The sequence below is a fragment of the Onychostoma macrolepis genome, chromosome 02 (assembly GCF_012432095.1).
Source record: "Onychostoma macrolepis isolate SWU-2019 chromosome 02, ASM1243209v1, whole genome shotgun sequence".
Classification (NCBI taxonomy): Eukaryota; Metazoa; Chordata; class Actinopteri; order Cypriniformes; family Cyprinidae; genus Onychostoma; species Onychostoma macrolepis.
Window position 1 is genome coordinate 19908217 of NC_081156.1, and position 23843 is coordinate 19932059.

At 36.1% G+C, this 23843-nt stretch overlaps 1 protein-coding gene across 1 annotated transcript; it reads left to right on the plus strand.

The window, feature by feature from the left end:
• Positions 1 to 654: 654 nt before the first annotated feature.
• On the plus strand, positions 655 to 23783 carry myom1a (myomesin 1a (skelemin)). Its single transcript, XM_058759614.1, is given in 39 exon segments — positions 655 to 824; positions 1494 to 1693; positions 4783 to 4905; positions 5105 to 5282; positions 5489 to 5646; positions 5739 to 5831; positions 6042 to 6130; positions 7153 to 7188; positions 7367 to 7528; positions 7695 to 7856; positions 9071 to 9212; positions 9286 to 9485; positions 9965 to 10021; positions 10810 to 10934; positions 11020 to 11203; positions 12014 to 12094; positions 12097 to 12187; positions 12320 to 12441; positions 14376 to 14572; positions 14695 to 14821; positions 15802 to 15977; positions 16255 to 16369; positions 16476 to 16632; positions 16802 to 16908; positions 17172 to 17216; positions 17324 to 17460; positions 17573 to 17717; positions 18347 to 18406; positions 18481 to 18548; positions 18634 to 18759; positions 19815 to 19886; positions 20129 to 20216; positions 20743 to 20781; positions 20927 to 21032; positions 21244 to 21407; positions 21675 to 21711; positions 21959 to 21981; positions 22236 to 22291; positions 22384 to 23783. Coding segments are annotated over 38 exon segments (4455 nt in total). The 5' UTR covers positions 655 to 824; positions 1494 to 1547; the 3' UTR covers positions 22645 to 23783.
• Positions 23784 to 23843: the final 60 nt, after the last annotated feature.

Sequence of the window (23843 nt, forward strand, 5' to 3'; positions counted from 1 at the left end):
CTGGTATCAATGTCATTAAAATAATGGATTTTTTAAAATGACATAAAGCTCATTTGAAAATATTTTTGTTTTATAATTTAAAAAGATAGGTTTCTAAAAGTAGTTTTTATTTTGGGCTAATATAATAGGCTACTTGTGTTAAAAAAACAAAATATTCATGTATTATTTTAATAGGACAGCAGGACGTTCAAGTACAAAACACTGAAAGGGACAGCAAACAGTTTCTAAAGACGCTATTGAAATAATCAGTACCATCCTTTATATCTCAGATATCTATATAGCTGTTATAAATTATACAACAGTTAGTTTCGATCCTTTAATTTTAACGCACTCTATGAGGATTCTTTTGGAACTTTCGTTTGCCGGGAAAATATTATATTAACTGTGGTAAAATCGCAAATTAACATATTGTTTAATGGAATGTAAAAAAAAAAAAAACAATATCACATTCAATCACTTCTGTTCAACTAGAGTTGATTGCGACACGAGGCCTATATAACAACAGTCTTCTGATATTCCTTCAATAAAATGTGGTTACGTTGATTTTGTTGTCTAATTGTGTTTATAAATTGAATTACGCGCGTTCCCAGAGTTAACATGCTGAAACTGCCTGCCCCCTAGTCAGGGTCTATATTTAACAGACCTAGTGGCCATACAAGGTCGTGGCTAGACGTTGCAATCTGCAGAGTGGCAGCATTATTTTTGTTCAGTGAAGTCCCGTCCTGTCGGCTGCCCCATACCCGCAGCTGTGCCTGGATTTTCACTGGCTTCTCATTTTTTGGAGTTTGCCCCTTCTTCTTTTTGCAAAAAGTAACTTTGACTTGGTAAGTGACTTCTTAGTATTCTTAGTATTTCTAATTGACGCTAGGCCTGGCCTAAATAAAGGAAGTAGTGTGTTAAAGTCATCCAATTGTCTGTAACAGCTTAGTCTAAATTTATCAATAAGTTACCATCACAACAGACAAAACTAGTTGCTCATATAATTGGATGGTGACTGACATTATACTTTGAATACTAGGAAAGTTTTTGTAGGATATTGCCAATTTAATTATTTATGTCCTTTTAATTTGAAGAAGAATGTGTCTGTTACTATTTTTGGAACAGTAAACAAATATACATAGACAAATATCTTGGATATGTGTGTTGGCCTATACAGTGTTTCTGAAAAATAACAAAATAAGCCAAATAATGGAATTTACACTCTCAGGAAAAGTATGTGTTTAGGCAAAGCTTTCGACTGGGGCAGTACCCTTAAAGGAATATCAATGTACCTTATTTACCACCAAATATTCAGAGTAGTACCTTAAGGGTACATATTACTGATGTCCCTTTAAGCTTACTGCCCCAGTGACAAGCTGCTATACCCCCTGTGGCCATAAAGTTTTTGCACTTTTTTTTCTGACAGTGTATAATCATGATTAAAATTGTGTTTGGAGTCAGGTGTTGGTTTTTTTGTGCATTTGCATTAACATTCATTGGGAATTGTACTTGAGACTGCAAGCGGAGAGAGAAAGGGGTCCTTGGGCCGATCTAAAAAGCACCTCAGGATGTCAGAATCCTTAAAACTACAAAAGGAACAGCAGCAACGGGACCTTGAGACGCGCTATGAGAGCAGCTATCACCAAGGCTCCCTATCATCTGTTAGCCGCCAGTCTTATGCTGCTTATGTGGGTAGCAGCAGCAGCAGCTATGGGTAAGAGGACATAGGGGACATTGTCCCTGTGCTCATGCTGCCCTGAAGAATGGCCCCTGTAGAGCAACCCCCTCACAAGCGCTGCTTTTTAGATACCAGTGCTTTGTAACACATTAAATGCTGCTTACTTGAAAATGTGTGCATCATATGAAGTCCCTACATCATAACCCTTTCATTATAACCTTATGATGTTTGTTTGCTATAAAACAGATCAGCAAAGTACCTCTGAAAATCTGTGTCGTTTTTGTGTTGGAAATTACAAGCCTTTCTGTTTCACTAATGTTGCAAAGAACAAAGAACGCTGATGCTTTTTCTTTCATTATCTGTTATCCGTTTCATTTTGTGACGACCGCAAATTACATCAGAGCTTATTGCAATAACAAAACAATAACTATGACCAATGACAACATAGATTCTAAAATCAAGTCATCTATGGTATATGAGATATGTATTTTCATCTTTTATAGTTGGATAGCTTTGAGTAAATAATCATTGGTGGTGTATGCTGTAGTGTGCAGCAGTCTAACAAGCAAAAATACGTCATTTTCTCTATAGACAAACTTATAAACATTTCAAACAATGATATATGCTTTTGTAGAAGCCTTTAGTCAGTATCATTTAAGTTTAGTTTTTAAGGTGTTTAAGCCAAATTCCTGTTGAATAACTTAACTTCAGCATCATTTCACCAATCAGAGAAGTTGCTGTAGCCATGGGAATGAATATTGCTTCTAAAGTGCTCAGCAGCGACCGCCCACTCCCATGACACAAAGCAGATTTTCCTTACACTCTAGCTGCTTATATATTGTATAGATCTGTATCTGATTGTACAAACAGATGCACTGCCTCAAACTTATTTCATTGGTTGTTCAAACTTTGTTTACACTATAATTAGTTTCTAATATTGTGATTTATCTCTTCGCTAGTTGTTTTGGTTCATAGCTTATAATTTTTTATTGAATATTTTTTTAAATCCTCATGGAGAACATGCATGGAAACAAATACTTTTAAAAATAAGCCAGCTGAGTGTGCTGTGGCTGTTGTGCTTTCTTGATGGTCATAGTCATTGGAACTATGTTTATAAATATATAGGTCAGAATCTTTTGTTATGGAGGAGCATATGTGCTGTTGAGTACTTCGTGATGCCATGACCCTGTGGCTGGAAGAATTTGAGCCTCTGTGGGAGTGAGCCAAAGTTATTAATGGTCTTAGAGATTATTTATGGTCACTGAAACTTGAAATCACAGTAGTTGAGCTGGACTGTAACTGTACATGAACTGTACGTCACTTTGCTGCTTGAGGTGGCTAAATGGCATAATTCATGCAAGAATGAAAATTCTGTCATTATTTACTCACCCTTGTTTCGTTTCAAGCCTGTATGATTTTCTTTCTTTTTTGGGGCATAAAAGAGACATTTTGAGTTTGGTTCCCAACCATCTTCAAAATGTCTTCTTTTGTGTTCCACAAAAGAAAGCAAGTCATACAGGCTTGTAATGACATAATGCTAAATGATGAAACCCAAAAATGAAAATTCTATCATTAATCACTCACCCTCGTGTTGTTCCTAAGACCTTCATTCATCTTTGGAACGCAAATTAAGGTATTTTTGATGAAATCCGAGAGTTTTCTGACCCTGCATATACAGCAACTCAACTTAAACGTTCAAGGCCCACAAAGATAGTAAGGACATTTTTAAAATAGTCAGAACATCAGAACGCTGGCGTCTGCGTCAGCAGCACCACACGCATGCGTTGTGGTACTATCGTGACCGCGCGTTCAAGACTGACACAGAAGAGAAGAAATTGTTGCATAGAGTCATTATTTTTGTTTTCTTTGCGCACAAAAAGTATTCTCGTAGCTTCATAAAATTACGGTTGAACCACTGATGTCACATGAACTACTTTAACGATGTCAGAAAGCTCTTGGATTTCAACAAGAATATCTTAATTTGTGTTCTTACAGGTTTGGAACGACATGAGAGTGAGGAATTAATGACAGAATTTTCATTTTTGGGTGAACTATCCATTTAAGGTAGAACAGTATTGGAGAAATCTCAGAAATAAGAAGTCATACTATTCGCCAGTTATGACAATTTATTAGTGTTTCTGATGGTTGTTATTTGTGCAGAAATTGCCAAATGTATGCTTTGAATATGTCAAATCAAACCCTGATACGGTTAATTAATTTTTTTATAGTTGTAAAATATGTTCCTGACAGCAATTTTTGAATGGTTCTGAAAGTATTTAAATATTTCTGGCATGAATTAACTGTTATAATCTTCCCATTTACTCTTGTACTGTTTAGCCTATAGTTGTTCAAGAGAACAGTTTGCAAAATATGCACTTTGTATTATTGTATTACTTATGAAACAATCCACAGATGGCTCGGAAGCCACTGTAATCCCAAAATATTTTGTAACAGTGTAAGAGATCAGCCTCTCAAATAGCAGACAGAGCTCTATGTTTTATCTATAAATCAGTCCAAAGCCCATAATGCCGGTGGCAGTTGTGAGTGGCTGACTGTTAGGATTATATGCATACTAAATGGTTTATCTCTGGCTGACATGACATTTCAAGTAATGTTTGTTTCTAGCTGGTCATGATCTTTCTTGATCTCAATTAACAAAATTAAAAGAAAAAAATATGTAATGTAGTAGTATTACTTTTTTGAATATTTTTTGGTGTGCTATTGAGGAACATTGTAACAAGGGTGATGTGCGCACTCACAGTAACAATATCCTGGAGTAGTGTATATTGATTTAATTGCTTTTTCTAAAGTGCTGCTTATTTCAGGCTTTTTCATTTATTTTTTAATAAATGCTTAGTATAGTGGATTTCTCTGCTAATATTTACTTTCCACTAACACACTAAGACTGACTTTTAAGTGACTGTTCCATCGTATTCCATTAACCCTGCAGAAATACTGAACCTTTTGTTCCATTAGCTTTAGGAAGGTTTAAGAAAAAAAATTAATGCAACTGACATTTTATAATGGAATAAAGTGTTTTCAGCTGTATACAAAATCTTTGATGCATTTTGCCATATAATCCAACTGTGTGTTTGTTGGTGTTGTTGATGTTCACTGTGGTTTAGGTACAAGACTTCAAAGAAGGAGAAGAAACTGAGCACTCTCTCTAAGAAAGAAAAGCGCTCGTACCTGGCTGTGGACAAAGAAGACGAGATCATTGGATACGTTGTGCCAGTCTTCAGAAGCAGGTGATTGCATAGTTTGCAAGCGTCTATCCTTCATGTCTATGAAACTCATTAGACCTTTTTTAAGTTAAGTCAGGAGCTGATCCTATGTCCCTTTGCTGACTAATTAAAAACTACGTCTAGACTAACATGGATCTCATATGTCAAACAGTATTAGTCAATATTGGGTCAGGCTGCTCATTAACTTAATATTTTCCATTAGTCATTTGGCTACCCGGGATCTGATGGAGACTCAGGAGGAGGTGAAGGAGGAGGGTGTGGGGTATGTCGTCATGAGGAACCTGTTCTCTAGGGAGACTGACTTCAAGATGAGAAGTGTGAAGAAGACCAGAGAGACCAGTTTGAGAGAGTCTGCTGAACGCCTGTCTCTGAGCAGGAAGGTTTGACCTAAAATGTTTAACGAGATGCTTATGTAAAACATTGTGCCTTTAACTGTTAAAAAAGTTTGGTGCAACTTTTTGTATCCCAAAATTGTGTATTGAGGCTTATTGTAACAGAAGTTAGTCACACTAACTATTCCAGCAGTGCCAGTATTTGTATGACTGTTTTATCTTAGGGACCTAATTTATGTTGTTTTTTACACAAGATGCATGAGAAAGAAGAATTCCAAAAGAAGATGAATCCAGACAGTTTGACTCACCCCCCGGAGTTCATCGTGAAACCACGTGGCCAGACTGTGTGGGAGGGGAAGAGTGTGACACTGCACTGTACGGTTGCTGGATGGCCCAAACCCCGTGTGGCCTGGTCAGAAACACTTCAGTTTCAGCAGTATTGGATAGAAATAATCATTAAACCTAGGTTTAATTTTACTCTGTTCTGTTTCCTTAACTTTTCAGGTACAAAAACAATGTTTTAATTGATGCTAAATCTCACCCTGAGAAATACTTCACAGAGAGCCAATACAACATGCATTCTCTGGAAATCAAGAAGTAAAGAAAGTTTTTATTTGTTTAATAATGTTTGTGATTCTTTATTATATTGCACTAAATGCGCGGGATGATTTAATTTCTTAGTAATATCAGATGCATGGAAAAGATAAACATTAAAGGCATGACTGTTATTTTTGATTCTCTTAAAATGATATATTATATAACTATATTATATTTAAATTATATTAAAATTATTCTTGTGGGTTGCAGTTGTAATTTTAGCGACACTGCCGAGTACCGAATCTCTGCACTTAACGTGAAGGGGGAAAGTTCTGCGTCTGCCCCTGTCATTATTAAAAGTGAGTATTTCACTTCTTTGAAATGGATTGAATGATTTTTGAATAATGTTTTGCATGTGCTCAAAATCAAACTGTCGTGTGTTAATGGCTCAGATCTGGCCTTCAAAAAATAAGAAGCAAATAATGAAGATTGGATTGAACATATTTTATTAACCTGAATTATTTTAGAAATTATATATGTGCCCCTGGACCACAAAATCAGTCATAAGTAGCACGGGTATATTTGTAGCAATAGCCAAAAATGCATTGTATGGGTCAAAGTTATGGTTTTTTTCTTTTATGCCAAAAATCATTGGGATATTAAGTAAAGATCATGCTCCATGAAGATATTTTGTAAATTTCCTACTATAAATGTATTAAAACTTAATTTTTGATTAGTAATATGCATTGCTAAGAACTTCATTTGGATAACTTTAAAGGCGATTTTCTCAATATTTCGATTTTTTGCACCCTTAGGTTCCAGATTTTCAAATAGTTGTATCTTGGCCAAATATTGTCCGATCTTAACAAACCATACATCAATGGAAAGCTTGTTTATTCAGCTTTATTCAGCTTTATTCAGAAAATCGACCCTTATGGCTTGTTTTGTGGTCCAGGGTCACATATATTTTTAGTTAATGAAGGACATAATTAAGGGGTCATCTGTAGCACAGGCATAAGTTGTACTCCTATTCTACTGAATGTAGAAACTGTGCTTATACTTGTGTGTAAGCCACTCTGCTCTGGTTTACAGCTGCTGTCCTCTTGACGTTCTATTTTAAGGCCCTTACAGCACCTCAGTTTGCCCTGTGTTATTCTAGAGCATCTTTCCACTGCCTCTGCGCAGACTAATGCTATGAAATATCTTGACTGGGTCTTTATTATTTAATATTGCTTGGTGATCATGTACACAAGGTCAATTGGAATATTTAAAGAGAAGCAGTTGGTTCTGTTTGCAATGCACCATGCAGTTATGCAGTTTCATTATACATTTTTTCACTTAGAATACACTAAAACAGTTCATTTGCATTTTCATTCTAAAGGATTCAAAGAAGGAGAAAAGGTGACTGAAAGACCCCGTAAGTTTCCTATACCATATAATTCTCTTTTATGCTCACTCATATAAAGCATAGTGTATATGAGTACAAATGTAATGTTTTGGTCTTTACAATAAATTGTATGGCTAGTTTCTTCATTTGAATGTGTATTATAGAAATGATTTGGTCTTTAAGCTGTTTCTGTTCATATTCCGCTCAGATGGTTTCAGCCCTGAATATGGTGTGACCTTCAACACTACCATCATTGACCAGTTTGACGTTTCTTTTGGCCGTGAAGGAGAGACCATGAGTTTGGGCTGTACAGTCATTGTCTACCCCACTGTGAAGCGCTACCAGCCAGAGGTAGTGTGGTACAGAAATGGCAAGTATGAATGCATTGCAAAGTGCATTTTAAAAAAGCTACTTACAAATTTACTGAAGCATAAGTCAACACCTCCTTACCATTGTCCTCCTCTGTGCTCTTTATATGCAGTAGCTATTAATTAAAGTGCAGTTTACAGTCTATAATGATCCCTTTTCTTTATCAGGTGTCGCCTTGTCACCTTCTAAGTGGGTGCACATGCATTGGAGTGGTGAGCGAGCCACTTTGACCCTTGTGCATTTGAACAAAGAAGATGAGGGTCTCTACACTCTGCGTGTCAACACCAAGTCAGGCTTCGACACCCACTCTGCCTATGTGTTTGTCAGAGGTGAGAGCTGTCTGTATGCTTTTGCAGGGTACTCTTAAGTTTGAAGGCAATGTCTTATTGTCCTTGCAAGCTGTGTGCACTGCATCTTTAAGAGTTAGCACATGTATTAGGTTTCTCTCTGGGAATTCTGCTTCTATCTTTGGTTGATGGCACTAAAGGCAGCCAGTGTGAAGTACAAGTTACACTATCGTTCAAAGGTTTGGGGTCAGTAACTTTTATTATTTTTGAAAGAAATGAATACATTTATTCAGCAAGGACGCATTAAATTGATCAAAAATGACGTTAAACGCAATTTTAAAAAAAATTATATTTCAAATAAATGTTCTTTTTGTGCTTTATATATCAAAGAATCCTGAAAAAAAGGTATCATGGTTTCCACAAAAATAATAATAGTGTGCATGTCAGTGTAAATGTCAGCATATTATAATGATTTCTGAAGGATCATGTGACACTAAAGACTGAAGTAATGACTTAATTACTTCAATAATATATAATTGTATTTAATAATATTCCATAATATTATGTTTTACTGTATTTTTAATCAAATAAATGCAATAAACAAGCGTAAGTGATTTTTTTTTTTAAACAATAAAAATTGTACTGACCCCAAAGTCTAAAATTTCAGTGTACATTTTTAATCAAATACATAAAATCAGAAATAAAATGTTAATATTTAACAGTTTTATTTATTTAAACAGTGCAAATCTACCTGAAAAACTAAAACTGCGCAAATGCACCGAGGGCAAAAGGATGGTCACACCAAATGTTGATTTAATTTAGTTAATAGAAGTTAATTGATAAAGAAAATCTATTTATGACATAAATTTTTAACAGCATTTTTACGCAAGTGCCTAAAACTTTTAACAATACTGTAGCTTTGCAGGTAGGTTTCTTGAAGCATTTTGGAGACGGTGCCACAGTTCTTCTGGATTTAGTCTGTCTCAGTTTGTTCAAATCAAATTTTTTTATTTTAGGCTTGTTGTTAGCTCGTGAATGGTACAAAATAAATGTTTATAGAAATCAATGTTTGTTTTTGACATCATCTTATAAACCCTTGAGGCTTACATGATGAGATCATTAAAACCCTTCCTAAGTTAAGAGAGAGCTGAAATTAGCTAGCTGTGTTCACAGAGCGGAGGCGCTGTCATGTATCTTACTTTGCCATAATTAGATGTGACAGCAGGGTGCAAATCAAGCTGATTTGTGTGTATCAGATGCTGATGTGGAGGAGGAGGGGGTTCCTGTTGCTCCTCTTGATGTGCGTTGTCATGACGCTAATAAAGACTATGTGGTTGTCACCTGGAAGCAGCCAGCAGTGGAGGGCACCAGTTCCATCATTGGCTACTTAATTGACAGGTGAGTCATATACCATCAGCAGTGAGATCATAGAGTTTACATCAGTGCTCATCATTTAAATATTTCTGTACAGGTTGGAGGTGGGCACTCATCATTGGACTCAGTGTAATGACACTCCAGTGAAGTATGCCCGTTTTCCTGTCACTGGGCTTATTGAGGGCCGCTCCTACACCTTTAGGGTCCGAGCCCTCAACAATTCTGGTGTGAGCCACCCATCCCGTGCCTCTGACCCTGTAGTTGCCATGGATCCATCAGACCGTGCCCGCCTTAGAGGTGAAGGATATACGAATAAAGAATTTTTTTGTGGTCACTGCATTAATCCTTGCAGTGTTGCCAGAATCTTCTAAGACACATGTCAGGTGTAAAGCATTGCTGTATAATTGTTTTTTTTAGCTGCAGTGAAGCCAGACATTTACAATCTTCTCTGAACTAATGTAAACTTGTAAGAAGAATCATCATTTAACAACATAAGATCAAACTGCAACTTTGTGATATTTTTAGCACTTGAACTACATGTTTCCAGAAATTGGATATGACTAAACAATCCCAAAACATATGCAAAAAAGTACCTTTAGAATTATTATTACTCAGACTGCAATTAGGATTTGATGAGAGTTTAATCAAGTATCGCTTAAATGGGGTACAATACATTTTGTGTACAGTTTTGAAATAAAAGAACAAAGAATTAAAACTGAAGAACAAAGCCAATCAAATCAATCAAATTTTTTTTTGGGGGGGGGGTGTTTTCACAGCTGGTCCCTCAGCTCCATGGACTGGAATGATCAAATTCACTGAGGAAGACCCAACAGGTAAAATAACACACTAACTTGATAACAGTCTTTCATCATTTTGTCTAAGTACACTACTGTTAAAAAGTTTGGGGTTTGTAAGATTTTTTTTTTTTTTTTGTTAATTATGTTTTTAAAAGAAGTCTCTTGTGCTCAACAAGGCTGCATTTATATACGTAGTTGCATTAATACAGTAAAAACTGTAAAGTTTAAATGTTTTCCATATGAATATATTTTAAAATACAGTTCATTCCTGTGATGACAAAGCTGAATTTTCAGCACCAGTACTCCAGACTTTAGTGTTACATGATCCTTCAGAAAAAATCATTCTAAATATGCTGATTTGGTGCTCAATAAACATTTTTATTATTATCACAGTATCTTTTTCCCCAGGATTCTTAAAAACAGGATTATTTGTTCAAAAGAACAGTATTTATTTTAAATGGAAATATTTTGTAACTCTTCAAAATGTCTTTACTGTCACTTTTGACCAATTTAATGAGTCATTTTCATAAATGTTCATAAATTTTTTCTTACTGACCTCAAACTTTTGAACAGTAGTGGGAATTAATTAAATAAAATACAGAAAATTCTTCAAGTTAATCTAGGCAGTGCTGCATTATAATGGGTATTATAAAAATGTATATTCATTTATAGATTTCTACGTTACATTTAACAGTTTTATTAAGTTGTTAACTAAAGATTATCTTTAAGTAAGTGTTAGAAAATCAAAGTTAATCAAAATGTAAAAATAGAGGAGAAATAATGTGTGGAGGTCACGGCAGTATTATTTCTCTTGTCTCTTTCAGTGGGGGTGATTCCTGGTCCAACTACTGACCTTGCTGTCACTGAGGCTACTAAGAGTTACGTGGTACTGAGCTGGAAGCCACCCATCCAGAGAGGACATGAGGGTGTCATGTATTATGTGGAGAAGGTGAGGCAGAATGTAAACATTATAAAGTATTTGATTACCCTTTGTATCAGTTTAATGTATTTGAGACTAACAAGTCTGTTCTTAGTGTTTGGTGGGCACAGATACATGGCAGAGGGTGAACACAGGGATGCCAGTGAAGTCCCCCCGCTTTGCCCTGTTCGACCTTGCTGAGGGCAAATCCTACAGCTTCCGTGTCCGTAGCTGCAACTCTGCTGGAGTTGGAGAGCCGTCGGAAGAAACTGGGGCGACTACTGTGGGAGACAGATTGGGTAAGTATTAGCACTTGACACAAAAAAAGAAAATGGGTTAGTGACACATGTTCTGAATTGCATGACACAGAGTATGTTTCAAGATTTCTGTGACAAGTGCCTCAAAGGGGTTCTAATCCTACGTGGCATGAATTTGGGATGAGACCAGCAGTATCGGTTCAGGAAAGTACCATTCAAAAGTTTGGGGTCATTAATGTTTTATTAATATTTTCATTACAGTAAGGACACATTAAGTTGATCAAAAGTGTCAGTAAAGACATGTTGCAAAAGATTTCTCTATTTCTCTCAAAATTTCTATTTATTAAAGTATCCTGAAGAAATGTGTCATGGTTTCCACAAAAATGTTAAGCAGAACAACTGATTTCAACATTGATAATAATAAGAAATGTTTCTTGAGCTGCAATCAGTATATTAGAATGATTTCTGAAGAATCATGTGAGACTGGAGTAATGGCTGCTAAAAAATTCAGCTTTGCCATTACAGGAATAAATTACATTTTAAAATATCTTAAGCCATAAAACTAAATTGTAAAAATGTTGCACAATATTAATGTTTTTTTTACTTAAGTTTTGATATTAAATAAATGCAGCTATGGTGAGCATAAGAGACTTCTTTCAAAAATATAAATCTTACCAACCTTACCAACTTTTGAATGGTAATGTATGTCTACAGAGAGAAATGTTTTATTTCAAAATAACAAGGTTTTTAATGATAGGCATGATCCTGTAAATATATGTGTGAGTACGGCTTGCCTTTGAAATCATATGAACCCCATTCTGTTTCTTTTATTTTTGTTGTTGTTGTTTTTAGACCTGCCCTCTGTCCCAGGGCCTGTTATTCCCATCAGAAACACTGACACGTCTGTGGTTGTGTGCTGGGGTGTATCTAAGGAGGTAAAAATCTGGTGGGCTATTACATCGAGGTCAGCGTCAATGGCAGTGGCGTGTGGGTTCCCTGTAACAACAAACCAGTCAAAGGCACTAGGTATGTCAATCAGGAAAACTGCTATAAATGTGCATTGTTATTAAAACTACAGATATTTTTCTAATGAATTACAATAAGGTAATTTAGAGCTATTATTATGTAACTGGTCATAACTTGTGTTCTGGTGTGCAGGTTTGTGTGCCATGGTCTGAACACTATGGACAAATGCGTGTTTAGGGTGAAGGCTGTGAACGCTGCAGGATACAGTGGAAGCAGTGCCGAATCTGAGGTCTGCATTGTACAAGCAAGCATTGGTGAGTATTGCTGTCTACAGCAGAAGTCTTGAAATGTTTTCAGGCCAAGGACCCCATATAGAGACTGAACAGGTAACTAACAAGTAGCATGGCCTGTAATTTACATACTTAATTAAGTGTTCATCACAAAACTGTTAAAATAGTCATCATATTCTTTTTTTAATCTCAGAGGCACAATGAAATATTTTCTGAACTGTAGGTTTTGTTCAAATGAAAGGGATAGGTCACCCAAAAATGAAAGTTCTGTCAACATTTACTCACTGTCTACTTGTTCCAAACCTGTATTAGTTTAAACACAAAAGCAGATATTTTGAAGAATGTTGGTGACCAAAGACTTGACGGTAGCCATTGACTTCCATAGTATTTTTATCCATTTCTTTTGAACTGTTTGGTTACCAACATTCTTCAAAGTATCTTTTGTGTTCAGCTGAGGACAGAAACTCATTCAGGTTTGGAACAACTTGAGGGTGAGTAAATGATGACAGAATTGTCGTTTTTAGGTCAACTTTCCCTTTAATTTGAACTATGTGTGTAAGGCATCCAGTGTGTAGATTTCATGTTGTCTATTGTAGCTTTGGGAACAAAACCATTAAAAAAGCATTTCATATCTGTGATTCATTCTTTCCCTGATGTGTGCCAGCACTTAGCACCATACTGTCCTTGATCAGCACAAAACCATCGTCCAGATTCACTCTATATGTGCATTACCCTCTCACTTAGCTTTCAATGCCATTGAAAAGTCACCATTATACTGTATATAATGGCTGTGCTATTCAAACTTTGCACAGCTCAGAAGCTAAAAACATAAAGCCTGCATGCTGCATGAACATCTTATTAAAGCGAGACCTGCCTCTGCATGCCCTGCTCTCAGAACTCCTTTAATTCCCTCAGAAACACACAGTCATTACCTGAGTGTATCCTGCGTGACACAAACATCCAGGTACTAAGATTAACAAAGCAGCCATGTGAAAGAGACAATAGGGGTATCTTGTTAACTATCCCAGACTACAGAATGCGCGTTGACTGAAAATCAGACAGTGTGCCTCTGTGTTGTCATGCAGGTGTGTCTGTGCTGTGCTGTGTGTCTGTTTGCTGAATAACTGCAGGGTGTGTAATGCAAACCTATGCATGAGCAGGATGGGTGGTAAAACAAGCTGAGCAAAGGTCATCCTTCGTCCTGAGCACAGTGAGTATAGACCTGTTCAGACTGTGATGAATCTATGTATCATTATGTGTCATGGACAGGTGGATGTATCTTGGGCACAATGGTCATTTTCTGCTAACAAATGCTCTTAAAAAACAATATTTTTATTTGAAAATTGGAAGAAATGTTTTAGAATAAAGCACATACCCATAAATAGTAAATCCAGAGAAACTAATCATTTTCCAGTGGTCTATGTGTGTGTGTATATATATATATATATATATATATATATATATATATATATATAAATATTTGTATTACAATTTAAAAAAAATCAGTTTTTCACATTACAGCAGGCTAGCAAGGACAGACTTGATCTACTGAATTTGTGGTTGCATTTAACCTAGACAGCATATGATATTTAACAGGATTTTTGTTTTCTAACAAAAACCTGTAATTACCTGTAATAACCTGCTTGCTTACTGACTGACTGTTTGTCTGCAGAGTCTGAACAACATGAAAATGTTGTGAAGTTATTATTTTGCCTTTGCATTGTTCAATAAAATGCAGAATGTGTATAAAGTAGCATGATTTTGTATTAAGATCACATAACAGCTCAATTTCAGGTCATCAGACTTTGATATGCTGATGTCCTACTGTGAAGATACACAATGGATCTTGTGCTCTTTCAAGAAGAGAATGTGCATTAATTCTTTGTTTGAGTAACAGATGTAAAACTGCCAATGTTTGAATGTTTTGTTGGGCTAAACTAAGTCTTGTCTTTCTGCAGCTGTCCCAAGCCCTCCCACCGGTGTGACCCTGCAGGAGAGGGTCCGTGACTACATGGTGCTGGGCTGGCAAGCTCCTGCTAAAACTGGTGGAGCCGACATCAGAGGTTACTACCTGGACTACAGAACAGTGAAGGATGGAGTCACAAGCAAGTGGCATGAAATTAACCTCCACGCAGTCACTGGCACATCTTATAAAGTAGGTCATGATACCACAGTTTTATCAAATGAATTGATAACATTGATAAAGTTAAGAATTATGATCACAATGTGCACAGTGCTGAAGACTTATTTGTCCCTATTTCTGTCCCATTGACTTAGGTGACAGACCTGAAGGAAAACATATTCTACCAGTTCCAGGTGCGTGCAGTCAATCAGGCTGGTATAAGTGAATCCTCCATACCCACTGTCCCCTTGGAGTGCAAGGAATGGACTGTGGCTGTTCCAGGTAAACCAGTCAGCTTATATGTCAGGCAATGGGACTTTTATAGACGTATAATATCATTGTTTAAATCAGTATATGGGAGAGATTATAATGGGGAGGAGACATACCACTCATAGGAAAATGATCAAGACATCAAGGAGAAGAAATCATAATGCTCAATATGATATATAACCTAGAGGAGTGTAAATTGCCTTTTTGAGTTAGTTTACTCTATAACAGTGGTTGCTAACTTTTTTGACTCCAAGGCCCCTTTTTGTCCACACCAGTATTCAAGGCCCAATGACTTTTCCAGCTGTTCATTATTTAATAAATTAGGGTTAAGAAATAAAAAAGGAATACGGATAATTGTTTTTTATTTATTTATTTTTGTTTGTTTTTTTCAGAATTTCTGCCTGATTAAAATATTTTAGAGCTTGGCACAACTGGAAAAAAAATTTTCAATATACAAATGACAATGGAGCAATGGAGTTTTGTCCAAATGACCAAGATTTTATTAATTTTGCCTGCTTTAGAAATCGCACTTTTAAAATTTGCCTCATACATCCATGTTTTTCACGACAGTGGGAATGCCTTTTCTTTATTAAAACAAAACTTTGAACTTTATCTTGAAAAAAAAAATAATTAATTAGAGTAATTTATATATTTATTTGTGCTTATTTTAATGCTTTTTAAAAAACAAATTTTTTTATTTTATTTTCATGTAATTATTTATTTTGATTTGTTAAAAAATTGTCAGTTCTTGAGCCCACTTTGGAAATTAATTTTATTGCTGATTTTAAATAAATGTATATTTAAAAATGTTATTGAAATTTAGAAATAATTTTGATTCTTAGGATTGAAAGAGGCTATACTGCCTATTAACTATTTAAGGTGCTGATTTGGGTTTAATTTAGTCAACAATAATCACAGGTTTTTTGTCCATTTTACCTGCGATGTATCACATGTGTTTCTCTGTGTGCATTTGACTTTTTTAACAAACCCAGGCCCTCCTCATGGCCTCCGTGTCCAGGAGGTGCGTAAAAACTCTATGGTGATTCTGTGGGACCCACCTACATTCAATGGCCGCAGTCCTGTTACTGGATATTACGTGGACTATAAGGAAGAGAATGGCAGATGGAGATGTGTCCAAGAGAGATCCACCAAAAATACTTACTTGAAGGTAATAAATTAGATTTTTTTTAGTTCTCACAATTTAGATGTTTTAGTTCTGACAGTTTAGTCATTCATTTTTACAGTATGTAGCTCAAGTTCTGTTTTTAGAAAGAAGACAGAACTGTTCCCATGGCTTAATCGCAAACCAATTTCCTAGAACTGGCTTTTGTTTTTAATGATGTTTTTAATTTTTTGTGTTGAGACATTTAGTTGTTATTCAAAAAAGAGAAAGAACAAAATGTCAGAGGGAGTTTACTCATATTAGTTTTCTTTGTTTGATAAAGGTAACTGGTCTCCAAGAGGGTGTTTCCTACAGGCTGCGCGTCCATGCTAAGAATCTGGCAGGTGTTGGCGGACCCTCAAAGGCAACTGATGCAATTTTGGCTGAGACCCGCCCTGGTGAGATTTTATTCATGGACATGGATACTGCTATGTGGTAGAGGAAAACATATGTCACTCACCACCTGCACTTCTAATTTCGTTACACATGTTGGGTTCTCCTCAGGAACCAATGAGATTGTGGTGGATGTGGACGACGATGGTGTGATCTCTCTGATCTTTGAGTGCTCCGATCTTAAAGAGAACTCTCAGTTTGTGTGGTCTAAAAACTACGAGGCCTTCACTGACACTTCTCGTCTCACCATTCAGACTGCTGGGGGCAGGTAAGTTGACTTCTGAAATAAAACAGTTGTGCAAAGTTTTATTAACTTTCGTATTTTGTTGAGATTGACTTCATGTTTGGATACCCAATAACCTTAATGTAAAGAAATAGATGTGCAAGTGATTTGTATGTATTACTGTTGACAGATCCATTCATTTTCCTTTATTTAGGTCCAGAGCCATCTTTAATGACCCATCATTGGAAGACTTGGGCACTTACTCCTGTTTTGTGACCAACACTGATGGTGTCTCTGCCAGCTACACACTCACTGAGGAAGGTGAGTCACTTTCCTTTAATCTGCGGTGATATTCCATCCCATTACATTTCTTTGAGTGATGTTCATGCTTAAGAAGGGAAAACATGGAGATTACTACTTCTTAATGTCAACTGAGAGTACAGCAGCCACCGATTCCTGTTCCATAAACAACAAACAAATGATTCCACACAACAAATTATTCACATCAATAATCTGTTTTCTCGTTGAAAGCTTACATGTTGTAAGCTTTGTTGATTACATGCAATGTTGTTTACTTTTTGTAGGACTTAAGCGCTTGTTGGACATCAGCCATGACCACCAGTTCCCCAGTAAGTGGTTTATCTAGACTTTTATATAGTATAGTCAATATGCATACTTAATATGCATTTACCAGTTAGTAGGCTGTTATATGTTAATCGTGAGCAATTTTCTGCAGTAATTCCCTTCAAAAGTGAAATGGCCATTGAGCTGCAGGAGAAGGGCCGTGTGCGTTTCTGGGCCGAAGTTGGCAAGTTCACTTCTAACTGCCAAGTGGAGTATGTGTTCAATGATAACATCATCCATGAAGGAAAGGTAAGACATATTGGAACATTTAGCTCCAGTGGACTTCACAGACTAACATTAATTATCATGTAAACTTAAACAGCATACATGATGTTTTTTTTGTTTTTTTTGTCAAACTCAGAAGTACACAATGAGCTTTAACAAAACCACTGGCATTATTGAGATGTTCATGGACTTACTGGAGGTTACTGATGAAGGAACCTTCACATTCAATCTCGTTGATGGCAAAGCAACTGGACGCACCAGCTTAGTGCTTATTGGAGAAGGTGAGATCATATTTAAATTTGTTTATTTTTTAATCACTTTAGCATTCCTACAGGTTAATGGTACAAACTAATATATGTGTATATATATAAGTCTAAAACCGCTAGATAAATTGCTTCTATTTCATAAATCATGTCATTTTTCACTCATATTGTTTTAAGAAAATAATAATAATAATAATTAATAAATATAATTATAAGCATAACAATTTGAGTGAATTTGAGTGAATAATTAGTGACACAGAAACAGAGTCTTAACGTATTTCTCATTCCTTTTACATCATAACTTTTGTTTGTTATTAAATCATTTCAAATTAGATTTTCAATCCCAGATTTGAAACCCACCATATATATGTGTTCAACCCATTATGCAAACCAGTGAACCAGTACATCTAGCTAGTACAGCAGCCTAACAGAGCTTTATATCAGTATGTCCTTTAGAGGGCAGAAGAGTACCGTTTATAACTCCAAATCCAAATTAACTACACAGGTGGGGTGACCAGAAATGTTTTTTGTGATCTAGCTCAGGGGAATATTATGAATGGACTCTAAACAGAATTCAAAACTCAAAATAAGCTGTATTCTGCATGCTTTGATCATTTCCTTCTATTTTTAATCATGTTGTTTTACAGAGTTTGCTGAGCTTCAGAAGAAATCTGAGTTTGAGAGAGCAGAGTGGGTCAGAAGGCAAGGTATGCTGTCTGTATTGTTTGCGTTAAATCACATTTTAGTTGTTGAATATCTAAAAATATTCTCAAACACACAGGTCCTCACTTTGTGGAGTATCTCAGTTTCGAGGTCACTCCAGAATGTGATGTGCATCTGAAATGCAAGGTAAGACTCTAGGAATCAAAGATGGGGAACACAGGTTGAAAAGGTACTTGTTAAAATCCCTTTTTCCATCTTTCTCCTGCTATAGGTTGGAAACATCAAACCTGCCACTGAGATTGCCTGGTTTAAGGATGGAATTGAGATTGAAGAGGATGATGAGGATGCTAAGAAGATCGGAAAATCTGATGAAGTGTTGATCTTTGACATTGGCAAGGTCAGACTTGGTCGGGCAATGATAAGGCTGTGTTCAAGCTGGGATTCCAGCATCTGTATGATTATTATAACGAATGCATTTTTGCTGAATGCAGTATTATACATATGCTACAGGCTTTGCTACACTAAAAGCTACTCTCCTCTCTGACACACGGACTCATAAATGATGAGATATTAGCATAGTACTGAAGAATATGTTTCTTTTCTTTATTCCTTTAGACTTAAGAAGATATAAGTTATTTTTATTATATCTCAAAAACCTTCCTGAAAAGTAATAGTGTTTAAAATCAGCATGAAATGAAAATTTACTTTCTTAATACACGCCCCTGGTCTTATTGTGCTTGATTCATCCATATTTTTTCAATGAGAAAATGGTTTTCGTAATCTTTTATCCAAATCTAATAACTTGCTCTGCCTCTAAAATGCCTTTTATTTTCGTCCGACATCACCTACGTTGGAAAAATAGCTGCTTAGGCTTTTTTAGGCTACATTTTACGTAATGATATATTTCAGAAACCTTGGCAATACTTAACGCAGCAATATAATGTATTAAAAGTAGTAAATATAGTAGCAAAAAATTACATTATGAAAGTAAAATAGCCCTTGAAGAAATATATAATTGCATATGCCACCTGTTGGATTAGATCATGTTTATCATGCCCTGTACTTTGAACGGACAGGATGCAAAACCTATTCAATTATTTATAACATTTATCAACATTTATGTCCATATATCATAAATATATGATTCTTCCGTGTGTGAACCTTGGTTTTTAAAGGAAGCCATTTCCTGAATTCAATCAGATTTGGATGGCAGCTTTGTAAAGTAATGCAAATTATCATATTATGTGCAATCTGTCCTCCATTTTGTAATATTAATGGGTTATAAATACCGAAAGCCATCTTAGTTTGTCTGAATTCACCTACCAATAAGGTGCCAGTCCAGCTGGACTGAGAGAGGGGTGGATTTAATGCATGCTGCAGAAGAGGGGCAAACTCCCTTGCCACTCCAGTAGGGGGCACTGGCATTAACTGCAATGTTTGTTTGATTCACAGCTTGTTATTAAGAGCGAAAAGGCACAACGGAAAAAGAAACCAGCAACCGAAGAAAGCCCAAGCAAGCCAAAAGTCTGGAGCTTTGATTTATAAGTTGCCATCAGTGTCAATATGTTGTTATTTGTGATGGTGCTGTCTTTTCCTCTCTTACTCTGTTGGCCTGCAGCATCCTCTGCAGGAGAAAAGCTTGGCTTTTCGGTCTTTCCTGTTTCGTGTTTTTAAATGTTGTTCAAAAAAATTTTTAACTTCTGATTCGTATTGATAAAACTAGTGTCCCATGTCTATGCCTCACTGTTCCCACAATTCCCTAACAGATTTCAAAGAAAGATGCAGGAGTGTATGAGGTTAAACTGAAGGATGAAAGAGGAAAGGACAAAACTTTGCTGAACCTGACAGATGCAGGTAGGAGACACTTTGTCAAGGGGCCTGATCAAAATTCTGAATTTAAGGATTGGCATCCTTTCAGTTGAGATGGAATTTGCATCCCATAGGATGTTGAATTGGAATTTGAATTGGAATGACAGGTTGTGGAATTTACTGATTTGCAATTCAAAGAAATTCAGCACAGACATACAACAGAATTTCATTAGTCTAGCACAGAAACAAAACCGGAAAAACGACTCCTTTAGGTGTTTTGCTTACTTTGCTCTATATGAAGACTTATTTAAAGAACTTATTTAGCTTATATTTAATATTTAATTATTAATTATAGAAATTTGTAACACACACACACATATACATATTTAATATGCAATTAAGGCATCATGTTGAAAAATTAAATGCATAATTTTTATTCTTTGAATGTTTATGTTATTAAATTCCGATTTAAAACAACTCGCCTATCAGTAAATGCATATTTAATTGTTTTATCTTTTTTCGATCAACAGGCTATTTAAATGTGATTTATTATCTATTTTTTTCCTAACAGGTTATCAAGCAGTGCTGAATGAAGTATTTAGAGTTATTGGTGAGTGTCATGCCATCAGTCCTTCACCACAGCGTTATTGAATGAACAGTAACATGATGCTCCATTAGGAATGTGTTCTCATGCATTCGAATCCGATCAGTGCATGTCATGTAATTTTCATGCCTTTCTTTCTCTGTTCTTGTAGCCAATTCTTCAACCGAGCTCAAGGTTATGAGCACAGAACACGGAATCATTCTCTACTCATTCGTTGTACACTATATTGAAGATCTCCGTGTTGGCTGGCTTCACAAGTAGGCTTCCTGGCACCCTTCTCTATCTACCAGTGTGTGTGTGTGTGTGTGTGGGCTTCAGTGTCACATTAGCCACATTGAAACAGTTTCAAACTAAATTTCTTCCCAAAACTAATCCAATCCAAAGTTTTGCCAATTTGTTTGCTCACTGTACCGTATCACCATGGCCAATGACCTTGTGTGTTGCCCCTTTGTTTCTAACTGGTTCTAGAGAATCAAAGATCTCCCATTCAGACAGAGTGCAGTGTGGAGTCACCGGAGAACAGCTGTGGCTCAAAATTAACGAGCCCACCGAGAAGGATAAGGGCAAATATGCCATTGATGTCTTTGATGGCAAAGGCAGCGTCAAGAGAGTTCTTGACCTATCAGGACAAGGTAAGAGCTCAGGTGTTCCAGCACAAGGGACCTTGCAGTACTTCTGCATTCATTAGAGATATGGTGAACTTTTGTTAAAGTTTACTGTATTTATTGTGTTTATTTTATTATAATATATATATATATATATATATATATATATATATATATATATATATATATATATATAATTTTTACATATATAATTCCATATACGTACCTGGTATTACCTTTTATATTTTTATATTATATTTTAATTATTTATCCCTCTATCATTCCATTACATAGTATGGGAGGAAGCATTTGAAGAATTCAAGAGGCTGAAGTAAGTTTAAACTAATGAAAACCTTCATATCCTATTAATGTAACAAGGATTTGTTAATTTTCTACTTTTTTATGGTCAAGACCTCCTTGCATAAGCTATCAGAATAATCCCAAAATAGACCACCCACACAGTAGGCTTGCAGTGAAGCATTTCCTGATATTGAAAAGTGTGAGAAACATGTATCACCTTTGGAGTCACTATTTAAAGACCTAAATAACAGCGTGTTTATCTGTCTTTCCTTCCTCAGGGCGGCGGCCATAGCAGAGAGAAGTAAGTGATTGTCTATGCTGTTATTATTGTGCTCTGACAGTGTGTACAGATTCACAATGTCATTCCATAAAAGCAATCCAATTGAATATTTCAGTTGCAAAATTATTATTTTGTGTTCAGTAGATGAAATTAATATGCTTGAACAAACATTTCAGACTCATTCATTTCTTTAGAGAGAACAGATATTGATTTGGTTCATCGCATATTAAAACTTCTTGAAGCTGCAGCTCATTAAATGGTTTGTGTATCTGTAGACCGTGCTCGTGTGGTAGGCGGCCTGCCCGATGTAGTCGCCATTCAGGAGGGCAAGGTAATACAAGCAAACCATATATGTGCATCATATTTTGTAAAGAGTCTATTGATAATGTGGTCTGACATTTTATCCCTCTTCACCCTTTTCAGTCCCTCAACCTCACCGGCAACGTATGGGGTGATCCTGTTCCTGAGGTCGGCTGGGTGAAGAATGATAAACCACTGTTGGCTGACGATCACTACACTCTGAAGTTTGAACACGGCAAGTTTGCCAGCATCACCATCGCTGCTGTTACGACCATCGACTCAGGCAAATACGCCCTGCTGGTGAAGAACAAGTATGGCACAGAGGCGGCAGAGTTTACTGTCAGTGTCTACATCCCAGAGGATGAAGCGGTGAAGAAGGAGTAAAGACGCACAGAGGGAAAGAGGGGTTTAACAGATGACCAGTATACCTTCCAAAGCATTTTAATTCAAAGCATGCCCACCCAAAGTGCAATATTGTATGGTTTTCCCTTAAATAAAAATTTTCCTTATGTGAGTGATATAAGCTTCTAGGCTGTTCACACTATACTTAACACAGGGTTTAATGAGATAGTTCATCCAAAAATCTAAATTCTATCATCATTTAATCACCTCCAAGCTGCTGAACCCAAAACATTTTGAAGAATGTTGGTAACCAGTTGACGGTAGCCATTGACTTCCATAGTATTTTTTTTTTTTATACTGTCAATGTCAGTGGCTACCGTTGACTGTTTGGTTACCAATCGTGTTCATGCCATGAGGGGGCTTGGCCCAGCCACTTCGGTCCTTGTGCCCCTCTAGAAATGCAAATGCCCCCCACCCCATAGTTTATATGGGCTACTGCCGAATCTGGTTATGAACATTCTTCAAAATGAAAAAAACTCATAGAGGTTTGGAAAAACTTGAGAATGAGTATATAATGACAATTTTAATTTTGGGGTGAAATCTCCCTTTAACATCTTTTTAATTTTGAGTTAATTCTACTGTAATGCGTTTTTCACATTTATAATTTTGAATTTGGGGAGCGAGGTTTTGAGGCCCTGCTGCCATTCTGACTTCAAAACTATACAGTGTGAATTGCTAACCCAGGATAATGTATGAACTGTATGGAAAAGCAGACACTGAGGTACCATGGGTATTTCTAATGTATAAGCCTTATAAAATATGGTCATTTCTTAATCTTGGGTTTAAAAAAGTTTGCAAAGCCCATTTAGCTATATGCATCTCATTGCTTTGTAACTGCAGTGTACCTGCAGGTAATAAAGACACTTGGGTTTAACAATATTAACATGTTTTGAATTAAAAAGCTTTGGGTCTTGTTTTATTTTTAAGCATAAACTGGAACATTAGAATGTATCTTAACTGTTGTCTCATTTTAATTCTAATTGGTTGTGTAGTTTCCGGTGTCAATCTACTGCTTTGTGAAAAATTTAACTGTTGACAACAGAACGTTAAAAGTTACTAAACCAATAATGTGATTTGGTAAATCCTTTCTTGAAAAAAATATATATTTCTGGATAATCTCATTTGTAGTTTTATGATTTATTGTTGTATGTCTGCTGAATCTTGCTTAATGCATTTTTGTG